General features: G+C 37.5%; 1 protein-coding gene across 1 annotated transcript in view; it reads left to right on the forward strand.

Annotated features, from left to right (window-relative positions):
• LOC137642524 (transmembrane protease serine 9-like) overlaps positions 1-9,764 on the forward strand; it is a 24,876-nt gene extending 15,112 nt beyond the window's left edge. Inside the window, exons 12-16 of the mRNA XM_068375153.1 lie at positions 838-931; positions 1,211-1,391; positions 4,649-4,788; positions 8,998-9,127; positions 9,631-9,764. Of these exons, the coding sequence (XP_068231254.1) occupies positions 838-931; positions 1,211-1,391; positions 4,649-4,788; positions 8,998-9,127; positions 9,631-9,689 (604 nt within the window). The 3' untranslated portion in view covers positions 9,690-9,764. The remainder of the gene's footprint in view (positions 1-837; positions 932-1,210; positions 1,392-4,648; positions 4,789-8,997; positions 9,128-9,630) is intronic.
• The last annotated feature ends 3,021 nt before the right edge of the window (positions 9,765-12,785 follow it).

The following is a 12,785-nucleotide window of genomic DNA, read 5'->3' on the forward strand; positions in this document are numbered from 1 at the left end:
AATAAAAAAAAATCACATTTTCTTCATTCCCAAAGAGTCTCCTATATTAAGGATATAAGGTGATAGGTTAGCCAGGGCAACCCGTTGAGATACTACCACTAGAGTTCTTGGGTCATTTGACTGGCAAACAGTACTACATTGAATATTTTTTTCTGGTTACGGCTCATTTTTTTTATGCCTACACATACACTGAATATTCTCGCCTATTCTTTTCATATTCTTCTCTGAACTCATATCCTTGACAACACTGATATTACCAATCAATTCTTCCTCGCTTAAGGGGTTAACTACTGCAATATAATTGTTCAGTGGCTACTTTTCTCTTAGTAAGGGTAGAAGAGAGACTTTAGCAGCTCTTCTAGGAGAAGGAGACTCCAAAAGCAAACAAAGTGTTCTCTGGTCTTGGATAGTGCCATAGCCACTGTACCATAGTCTTCCACTGTCTTTGGTTAGAGTTCTCCTGCTTGAGGGTACACTCGGGCATACTATTCTATTTCATTTCTCTTCCTCTTGTTTTACCAAAGTTTTTAAAGTTGATATGTTAAAGGTTAGTTTTGATGCTGTTGCTGTTCTTAAAATATTTTATTTTAATCATTAATTACTTCTCTTGTAAATTCCTCATTTCTTTTCCTCACTGGGCTATTATCCCTGTTGGAGCCCTTGGACTTGTAGCATTCTGCTTTTCCAACTAGGGTTGAAGTTTAGCAAGTAATAATAATAATAATAATAATAATAATAATAATAATAATAATAATAATAATAATATGTAGCGCCACCGCTTGCTTACAGTACAGAAAACACACCTTTTTTCTGACGGTGACCCTGTTCATCTTTCAGAAAGAGGCCAGCTGATTTCACTGTAATAATTGGAGAACATAATTGGAACACAGCAACTGAAACATCAGCAACAGAAAGACGCCAACTATCAAATGTATGTATTATATCATTCTGAATAACCAATTCTACAGTTCACAAAATCTACGATATAAATATTTCATCAAAAACAATATCTTTTATAGAAAATGATAAAATTTTGTGTTAGCTATCACCGAAAAAGTATGAAACCACATTAGGTAGACATAGTTCCTCTTACATTAGCTTTCAAATGTAAAAATAAAAGTGTATGGCAGTAGTGAGCATGTTGTAGATATTAATTCTCTCTCTCTCTCTCTCTCTCTCCTCTCTCTCTCTCTCTCTCTCTCTCTCGTAGATTATCGTCCACCCACGATACAGCTCTACCACTTTGGACAACGACATCGCATTACTAAAACTATCTACACCAATAAATTTCCCAACAAGCAACAAGATTGCTCCAGTGTGTCTTCCAGACCCTGGCAATGCCTACGCTGATATAAATGCCATTATCACTGGATGGGGAACGACTTCCTCAGGTTGGTGTGGCAACAGTTGAAATGTACAAGTCATTAAGTATTTACTAACCTGCAAGTACAATAGCTGACTATCTACATTAACAGATGAAGTACTGTCAATGTTGATGGAAATCAACTCACAGTCATATATGCGATGTTTCCTTCAAAATAAGTTTGGGTTTATAGCATGTGATGCAATAACATAGTGACCTTTAAATCTGAACTTAGCTATAATTCGAGTCAATTAATGATAGTAAAGTTATTAACGCTGCATAATTGTCCCTAAAAATTTGATTCTCAGGGTTAATATTAAAATTCTGTATCATCACTTGCTTAGCAAGTAATATACAGTGATAGACGTTTACATATAGGTATTAAAAACTCGTATAAAATTTATTCCAAGTGGCATGTAATTCGGCAGATTCTTCATCACAAATGAAAGCAACTGGTGAAGATGAGTAGCAGATCAACAAAATCCTTACTCAATTATATCATTGTAATGTAATCATTTGGGGATCATCCTTCCATGGTAATGTATACCATATAAATTGTTGGAGAAGAGGGAAAAGATTTCCATTATGGCATTTATGAACTATGAGGAAGCTTTTGATTCTGTTAAAACTTCCGCAGTAATTAAACCCCTTTAAAAGCAAGGAACATATGATTCTAATGATAGAACACTTGAAGGTATCTATACGAGTAGTACAGCAATCCTAAAACTACGTAAACACAGTGAGAAAATTCTGATTTAGAATGGAGTTACATAGGGAGACCCCATCTCTCATAAATTATTCACAACGTGCATAGAAGTCTTTAAGAATTTAGATTAGAAAAAAAAAATAGGAATTAAAATGAATGGGGAAGGCCTTAACAACTTAAGATTTGCAGATAACATAGTTATATTTAGTGAGTTATGGGAGAAATGGCAAAAATTGATAGAAGGTTTTAATTAGCAAAGCAGAAATGTAGTTATGAAATTGATTATGAGTAAAATTAAGATGATGTTTAATGAAAATGCAGAAAGACAACAAATAAGAAATATGGGCGAACCTTTAGTGCGTGACAATGAATGTACATATTTAGACAGAAAGTGTTTTTCGAGGACATGAGATGGAAATTAAAAGAAGGATAAGCATGAAATGGAGTGTTTTTGGCGAACAAAACGATATTATGAAATGTAAAATGTCGCTTTCTTTAAAAAATGAATATCTAATCAGATGGGTCTACCAGTATTAACTTATGCACCAACAACTTGGAGCCTTACTAAAGCCTTAGTACATAAGCTAGCTACAAATTAAATAGCTATGGAACGAATAATGATGCGATGAAGATGAACATGGATACGAAAGCAAAATAAATTAGAGGTTATTCTAACAAGAAGTAAAAAAAAAAGAAATGGACCTGGGCAGGACATAAAATGAGAATGGCAGATATTAGATGGCCATTAAGAATAACAGAATGGGTTCTTAGAGATTACAAACGAAGCAGGGAAGAAAGAGCAGATGATGGATTCACGAGTTAAAAAACTTTATAGGTATAGACTGGCATAGTAGGACCATAAACAGACTCAAGAGGAAGGACATGTCTGAGCCCTTTGCCATGTAATGGACTATCAGCGACGGATGATACACACACACGCATACACACATATATACATATATATATATATACACACACACACATACACACACACACACACACACATATATATATATATATATATATATCATCTTCTACGCCTATTAACGCAAATGGCCTCGATTAGATTTTGCCAGTTGTCTCTGTCTTGAGCTTTTAATTCAATACTTCTCCATTCATCATCTCCTACTTCGCGCTTTATGGTCCTAAGCCATTTAGGACTGGTTCTTCCCATTCTTCTAATGCCTTGTGGACCCCAGTTAAACGTTTGGTGAACCAAACTCTCGTTGGGAGTGCGAAGAGAATGCCCAAACCATCTCCATCTACCCCTCATCAAGATCTTATCCACTTATGGTACTCGAGTAATCTCTCTTATAGTTTCATTTCTAATCCTGTCCTGCCATTTCACTCCCAATATCCTTCTGAGAGGTTTATTCTCAAATCTACTAAATCTATTGGAGATTGTTTAATTGTCATACTGTGACTCATGTCCACTGAGTAACACCGATCTCACTAAATTGATATATAGTCTGATTTTTATAAGAAATTTTAGGCGATTTAATTTCCAAATTTTACTTACATTGTCTGATTTGCTTTTTTTAATCTTTCACTAAACTTTAATTCTAAAGACCCTGTATTGGAAAATCATTGTTCCTAAATACGTAAGTGATTCTACCTCAGTAATCCTTTCTCCTTCCAATGATATATATATATATATATATATATATATAGTCAAGCAGATTGTCCTTGTAGTTTCAGAATTTCGGTTTTGAAGTATATCGTATAGAATTTCTTAACCATAACTTGTAAAAATATTTCCACAAACGAATGAGTGTGTAATATTCCTTTGTTATCAAAGAATTTTCTTTTCAAGGAAATGAGCCTTTCTCACATCTATTATCGTTTTATCGTATAGTTCTGTACTTCTTGGTGAATACTAATTTCCACTCAATCCTAATTTCTTGGAAATGTTATAGTTTAGCATAATTACCTTGAAAATGCGAATGCAAAGAGAATATGATCATATATTTCCTGGTGCACTCAGACACAGACTATAACTCATACAAGCAACATTCTCCGAAATGTCTTTTTCATTAGCACTCTAAGTCTGTAGGATTTTTGTGTTAGGGTATACATTGTAACCAATAAAGTTAATTTTGAGGCTAAAAAAAAAAAAAAAAAAAAAATAAAAAAAAAAAAAAAAAAATCCAACACATATCATGCAGGATTTTTGTTTGTATGAAGAAAATAATATACAGTTTATGTGGATATGTCAATGAACTTGAAGAAATATGACAATTACAGGATGGGGACCATTATATGTTGTATTTCCTGTGGCATATACTGTACACCTTTTATCATATTTTTTATTGGTATTTTGTTCTATTGTTATCACTAGATCCAGTCATTTCTTCAGTTTTTTTTTCTTGAAGAATAATGCAGCTTCAATAAGTTCCCATTTCGTAATTTTTTTCTTTTACTTACTCAGAAGCACCTAATTTAACCCATTGTACATGTCAAAAAAAAAAAAAACCCAGTTTTGATTAATATCTTTAAAAATTTTCAGCCCAAAAATACCGATCCACTTTTCTTTTTTTAACGATTTTCATGGATTGTTATTAGAAATCTATGCATTACAGGTGGTAGACAACCTTATGAACTGTATGAGGTAACAGTGCCAACAATGACGAACACCAAGTGCGAACAATTATACGTTGGTGACATCACAGGTAACATGATTTGCGCTGGACTGGATAAAGGAGGAAAAGATTCCTGTCAGGTGTGTAGCTTCAGTTTATGCTTTTCAGATTCAAAGAATGATATTTGAAAAAATTTTAATATATTAGAGAGAATATGGATCTTTGTTAACATGGAATTTATTGTACATACATACATATACTAAGGCACTTCCCCCAATTTTGGGGGTTAGCCGACATCAGCAAATGAAACAAAACAAAAAGGGGACTTCTACTCTCTACGTTCCTCCCAGCCTGACAAGGGACTCAACCAAGTTCAGCTGGTACTGCTAGGGTGCCACACCCCACCCTCCCCCGTTATCCACCACAAATGAAGCTTCATAATGCTGAATCCCCTACTGCTGCTACCTCCGCGGTCAACTAAGGCACCGGAGGAAGCAGCAGGGCCTACCGGAACTGCGTCACAATCGCTCGCCATTCATTCCTATTTCTAGCACGCTCTCTTGCCTCTCTCACATCTATCCTCCTATCACCCAGAGCTTTCTTCTCTCCATCCATCCACCCAAACCTTGGCCTTCCTCTTGTACTTCTCCCATCAACTCTTGAATTTATCACCTTCTTTAGCAGACAGCCATTTTCCATTCTCTCAACATGGCCAAACCACCTCAATACATTCATATCCACTCTAGCTGCTAACTCATTTCTTACACCCATTCTCACTCTTACCACTTCGTTCCTAACCCTATCTACTCGAGATACACAAGCCATACTCCTTAGATACTTCATCTCAAACACATTCAATTTCTGTCTCTCCATCACTTTCATTCCCCACAACTCCGATCCATACATCACAGTTGGTACAATCACTTTCTCATATAGAACTCTCTTTACATTCATGCCCAACCCTCTATTTTTTACTACTCCCTTAACTGCCCCCAACACTTTGCAACCTTCATTCACTCTCTGACGTACATCTGCTTCCACTCCACCATTTGCTGCAACAACAGACCCCAAGTACTTGAACTGATCCACCTCCTCAAGTAACTCTCCATTTAACATGACATTCAACCTTGCACCACCTTCCCTTCTCATACATCTCATAACCTTACTCTTACCCACATTAACTCTCAACTTCCTTCTCTCACACACCCTTCGAAATTCAGTCACTAGTCGGTCAAGCTTCTCTTCTGTGTCTGCAACCAGTACAGTATCATCCGCAAACAACAACTGATTTACCTCCCATTCATGGTTCTTCTCGTCTACCAGTTTTAATCCTCGTCCAAGCACTCAAGCATTTACCTCTCTCACCACTCCATCAACATACAAGTTAAACAACCACGGCGACATCATACATCCCTGTCTCAGCCCCACTCTCACTGTAAACCAATCACTCACTTCATTTCCTATTCTAACACATGCTTTACTACCTTTGTAGAAACTTTTCACTGCTTGCAACAACCTTCCACCAACTCCATATAACCTCATCATATTCCACATTGCTTCCATATCAACTCTATCATACGCTTTCTCCAGATCCATAAACGCAACATACACCTCCTTACCTTTTGCTAAATATTTCTCGCATATCTGCCTAACTGTAAAAATCTGATTCATACAACCCCTACCTCTTCTAAAACCACCCTGTACCTTTAAGATTGCATTCTCTGTTTTATCCTTAACCCTATTAATCATTACTCTACCATACACTTTTCCAACTACACTCAACAAACTAATACCTCTTGAATTACAACACTCATGCACATCTCCCTTACCCTTATATAGTGGTACAATACATGCACAAACCCAATCTACTGGTACCATTGACAACACAAAACACTTATTAAACAGTCTCACCAACCATTCAAGCACAGTCACACCCCCTTCCTTCAACATCTCAGCTCTCACACCATCCATACCAGATGCTTTTCCTACTCTCGTTTCATCTAGTGCTCTCCTCACTTCCTCTATTGTAATCTCTCTCTCCTTCTCATCTCCCATCACCGGCACCTCAACACCTGCAACAGCAATTATATCTGCCTCCCTATTATCCTCTACATTCAGTAAACTTTCAAAATATTCCGCCCACCTTTTCCTTGCCCCCTCTCCTTTTAACAACCTTCCATTTCCATCTTTCACTGTCTCTTCAATTCTTGAGCCAGCCTTCCTTACTCTCTTCACTTCTTTCCAAAACTTCTTCTTATTCTCTTCATATGACTGACCCAATCCCTGACCCCACCTCAGGTCAGCTGCCCTATTTGCCTCACGTACCTTGCGCTTTACTTTCACTTTTTCTCTCTATATTTTTCATACTTCTCTATACTATTACTCTGCAGCCATTCTTCAAAAGCCCTCTTTTTCTCTTCCACTTTTACCTTCACTCCTTCATTCCACTATTCACTGCCCTTCCTCATGCTGTCTCCAACAACCATCTTGCCACACACATCACTTGCAATCCCAACAAAATTTTCTATTACTAACTTCCATTCCTCCTCTAAATCACCAGTTTCTCTTACTCTCACTTCGTCATATGCCATTTTCAACCTTTCCTGATATTTACTTTTTACCCCTGGTTTCATTAGCTCTTCAACCCTCAATAGCTCCCTTTTACATCCATCTACTCTATTCCCCCACTCTTTTGCTACAATTAATTTTCCTTCCACCAAAAAATTATCAGACATACCGTTAGCCATACCCCTAAACACGTGCACGTCTTTCAATCTTCCAAACATTCTTTTAGTTATCAACACATAATCCATTAATGCCCTTTCTACTACTCTTCCATTTGCCACTCTTACCCATGTATACTTGTTTTTATCTTTCTTTTTGAAAAAGCTAGCTCTTATTACTATCTCTTGTTCAACACATATATCTACCAGTCTCTCACCACTCTCATTTTCACCTGGTACGCCATACTTCCCAATGACACCTTCTACCTCTCCAGCGCCCACTCTAGCATTTAAGTCACCCATGAAAACTACATAATTCCTTCTACCCAATCCTTCTACACACCTAGTTAATTCATTCCAGAACTCATTCCGCTCTTCTTCACTTTTCTCACTACCTGGCCCATACGCACTGACAAACGCCCAACATTCCCTACCTAACCTAACACTTACCCACATTAACCTAGATGATATCTCCTTCCATTCCACTACTTTTCCTGTCATCCATTCACTCAGCAATAAAGCCACACCCTCTCTCGCTCTTCCCCTTTCAATCCCAGACACTCTACCAGACATTTCACCAAACATCACTTCACCCTTTCCTTTCATCTTTGTCTCACACAAGGCCAATACATCCATCCTTCTATTCCTAAAGATATTTCCAATCTCACATCTTTTACTCTCTATCGTACTACATCCACGCACATTCGAACACCCCAAAACTAGAGTGCGGGGAGCAGTCACTCTCCCCCCAGCCCCATCTCTTTGTTGACGTCTCGCAGGATTATATACAGGAGAGGGGGTTCCCAGACCCCTCGTTCCGTCCCTTTTAGTTGCCTCTTACGACACGCAGGGATAACGTTGGCGCTATTTATTGTAATTTATGAAAAAAAAAAATCTATTTTAAATCTTATTATAAAAAAGAATCCAAGTTAACTGCTGCGATTATGAAAATCATATTATTTTATGAAAATATTAATCCGCTATAAAGGCAAATTAGTAAGATCAATCATTGAGAGTGTTTTCTGCTTTAATATGTGGTGAATGGAGATATGAATCACTGGGACTGTTAGAAGTAAGATATCGAGCCAACAAGTGGAATGGCTCTTTTCCAATCCAATTGTTAAGCTAATTGGAAGATAGCTAATACAGATATAAGTAATAGAGGATTACCAGAGAGAGAGAGAGAGAGAGAGAGAGAGAGAGAGAGAGAGATGTAATTTGAATCATATCTAATTAATCTTTGTCCCCTACTCGCACAGAAATGAAGACAAAATTTAAACGCTAACGAATTTATGAAAATCATAGGAATAAGATCCCTTTCTGAGTAGAGGTGCCTTAACGTGGTGAAAGGGTTTATGCATACCATGATCAGCAGAGCTATACTAGTCTGGGGCACCCATACTAAGTTGGTTTTGGTGAGCGATCAGACAAAAGTCTCTCACCATCATCAATTGACAATGACTTGCGTGCTGATGAAAACTGGCCAAACCCCAGACTTTAAAAAAGGACATGTCTGATGCCTTTGTCCTATATTGGACTAAAATTGGTTGCATTTGTTGTTGTTGTGTAAGGAATAAGACTATGTCGCTTTGAATTCCTAAATTGATTTTACGTTTCTTCTCGCAGGGTGACTCTGGTGGTCCAATGGTGACTACTGGTAATGTTGCTCAAACTTTCATGGTCCAGATCGGAGTGGTCTCTTGGGGTTATGGTTGTGCGGTAGCAGGAAAACCTGGGGTATATGCCCGAGTTAATAGTAAGTTCACTTGAAATTTTTGCCTTTTACCAAAAACGTATTTTCAAAGAACAAGCCTTGGTTACATTGATGCAAGGCTTATACGTGCTACCAGACTGCTCTAATAAACAGAAATCAAGATGACACATTATATATATATATATATATATATATAAATATATATATATATATATATATATTTATATATATATATATATATATATATGCATATATATATATATATATATGCATATATATATATATATATATATTTATATATATATATATATATATAATATATATATATATATATATACATATGCATATATATATATATATATATATATGTATATATATATATATATATATATTCTACTTTGGATGAGAATATATGGAATACTTAACGGAATGAAATTCAAATCACGGAAGTCCTAACTCTCATAAAGCTAGTATGATTGCCAACGAGTTGCAAGTTAAACTTTTTATAGTTTCAAATGCTTATTCATTTTATCTTTTTTTCGTAGATTACCTCTCCTGGATATCTGCAAATATAGCAGGCTCTGAAACTTGCCCTAGGCCATAAGTGGTACTTACGTGACGTTGAAAGGCAACAGAAGATACTGATTCCACTCCCCACCCTTCGACTCCATTAAGAAAAATATTTTTATATGGGTTATGCATTTAATGAACTAAAATAAATAAACTTTGGTTAATGTATACTTAGAATATGAAATTTAGTTTCACTTAAATCATATGTATATAAAACATCTAGCTTTGGAAAGAAATTTTATTATTTCTATCCCTGATTTGAGCAAGACATTATAGCTTCAAGAAATGAGGGAATAATGTTTTCAATGTGGAAGAGAAGGAAATTTTACCTATTGATATTTGTAGTGAAATATCACTTCCTTTACGGAAGTTTCTACTCAATCGTAAAGATGGGAATTTTCTTTTAACTACATATAATTGTACTTTAAGAAATATATTGTTAAGAATAGTTCTGGAAATAATTATGATATACTATATTGTATTCTTTGTTCAGATTGTGACTTGTTCTATGTCCGCCCAACATCCGAAGTTATTTATGTCAGATTAAAACAGCTCATTCAAACACCCCAAAACTAGAGTGCGGGGAGCAGCTGGGGGGAGAGTGACTGCTCCCCGCACTCTAGTTTTGGGGTGTTTGAATGTGCGTGGATGTAGTACGATAGAGAGTAAAAGATGTGAGATTGGAAGTATGTTTAGAAGTAGAAGGGTGGATGTATTGGCCTTGTGTGAGACAAAGATGAAAGGAAAGGGTGAAGTGATGTTTGGTGAAATGTCTGGTAGAGTGTCTGGGATTGAAAGGGGAAGAGCGAGAGAGGGTGTGGCTTTATTGTTGAGTGAATGGATGACAGGTAAAGTAGTGGAATGGAAGGAGATATCATCTAGGTTAATGTGGGTAAGGGTTAGGTTGGGTAGGGAATGTTGGGCGTTTGTCAGTGCGTATGGGCCAGGTAGTGAGAAAAGTGAAGAAGAGCGGAATGAGTTCTGGAATGAATTAACTAGGTGTGTAGAAGGACTGGGTAGAAGGAATTATGTAGTTGTTATGGGTGACTTAAATGCTAGAGTGGGTGCTGGAGAGGTAGAAGGTGTCATTGGGAAATATGGCGTACCAGGTGAAAATGAGAGTGGTGAGAGACTGGTAGATATGTGTGTTGAACAAGAGATGGTAATAAGTGCTAGCTTTTTTAAAAAGAAAGATAAAAATAAGTATACATGGGTAAGAGTGGCAAATGGAAGAGTAGTAGAAAGGGCATTAATGGATTATGTGTTGATAGCTAAGAGAATGTTTGGAAGATTGAAAGACGTGCACGTGTTTAGGGGTATGGCTAACGGTATGTCTGATCATTTTTTGGTGGAAGGAAAATTAGTTGTAGCAAAAGAGTGGGGGAATAGAGTAGGTGGATGTAAAAGGGAGCTAGTGAGGGTTGAAGAGCTAATAAAACCGGGGGTAAAAAGTAAATATCAGGAAAGGTTGAAAATGGCATATGACGAGGTGAGAGTAAGAGAAACTGGTAATTTAGAGGAGGAGTGGAAGTTAGCAAAAGAAAATTTTGTTGGGATTGCAAGTGATGTATGTGGCAAGAAGGTTGTTGGAGGCAGCATGAGGAAGGGCAGTGAATGGTGGAATGAAGGAGTGAAGGTAAAAGTGGAAGAGAAAAAGAGGGCTTTTGAAGAATGGCTGCAGAGTAATAGTATAGAGAAGTATGAGAAATATAGAGAGCAAAAGGTGGAAGTAAAGCGCAAGGTACGTGAGGCAAAGAGGGCAGCTGACCTGAGGTGGGGTCAGGGACTGGGTCAGTCATATGAAGAGAATAAGAAGAAGTTTTGGAAAGAAGTGAAGAGAGTAAGGAAGGCCGGCGCAAGAATTGAAGAGACAGTGAAAGATGGAAATGGAAGGTTGTTAAAAGGAGAGGAGGCAAGGAAAAGGTGGGCGGAATATTTTGAAAGTTTGCTGAATGTTGAGGATGATAGGGAGGCAGATATAATTGCGGTTCCAGGTGTTGAGGTGCCAGTGATGGGAGATGAGAATGAGAGAGAGATTACAATAGAGGAAGTGAGGAGAGCACTAGATGAAACGAGAGTAGGAAAAGCATTGGGTATGGATGGTGTGAAAGCTGAGATGTTGAAGGAAGGGGGTGTGACTGTACTTGAATGGTTGGTGAGATTGTTTAATGTGTGTTTTGTGTTGTCAATGGTACCAGTAGATTGGGTCTGTGCATGTATTGTACCACTATATAAGGGTAAGGGAGATGTGCATGAGTGTTGTAATTCAAGAGGTATTAGTTTGTTGAGTGTAGTTGGAAAAGTGTATGGTAGAATACTGATTAATAGGATTAAGGATAAAACAGAGAATGCAATCTTGGAAGTACAGGGTGGTTTTAGAAGAGGTAGGGGTTGTATGAATCAGATTTTTACAGTTAGGCAGATATGCGAGAAATATTTAGCAAAAGGTAAGGAGGTGTATGTTGCGTTTATGGATCTGGAGAAAGCATATGATAGAGTTGATAGGGAAGCAATGTGGAATGTGATGAGGTTATATGGAGTTGGTGGAAGGTTGTTGCAAGCAGTGAAAAGTTTCTACACAGGTAGTAAAGCATGTGTTAGAATAGGAAATGAGGTGAGCGATTGGTTTCCGGTGAGAGTGGGGCTGAGACAGGGATGTGTGATGTCGCCGTGGTTGTTTAACTTGTATGTTGATGGAGTGGTGAGAGAGGTGAATGCTAGAGTGCTTGGACGAGGATTAAAACTGGTAGGCGAGAATGATCATGAATGGGAGGTAAATCAGTTGTTGTTTGCGGATGATACTGTACTGGTAGCAGACACAGAAGAGAAGCTTGACCGACTAGTGACAGAATTTGGAAGGGTGTGTGAGAGAAGGAAGTTGAGAGTTAATGTGGGTAAGAGTAAGGTTATGAGATGTACGAGAAGGGAAGGTGGTGCAAGGTTGAATGTCATGTTGAATGGAGAGTTACTTGAGGAGGTGGATCAGTTTAAGTACTTGGGGTCTGTTGTTGCAGCAAATGGTGGAGTGGAAGCAGATGTACGTCAGAGAGTGAATGGAGGTTGCAAAGTGTTGGGGGCAGTTAAGGGAGTAGTAAAAAATAGAGGATTGGGCATGGATGTAAAGAGAGTT

Source organism: Palaemon carinicauda, chromosome 6 (genome assembly GCF_036898095.1).
Source record: "Palaemon carinicauda isolate YSFRI2023 chromosome 6, ASM3689809v2, whole genome shotgun sequence".
Taxonomy (NCBI): Eukaryota; Metazoa; Arthropoda; class Malacostraca; order Decapoda; family Palaemonidae; genus Palaemon; species Palaemon carinicauda.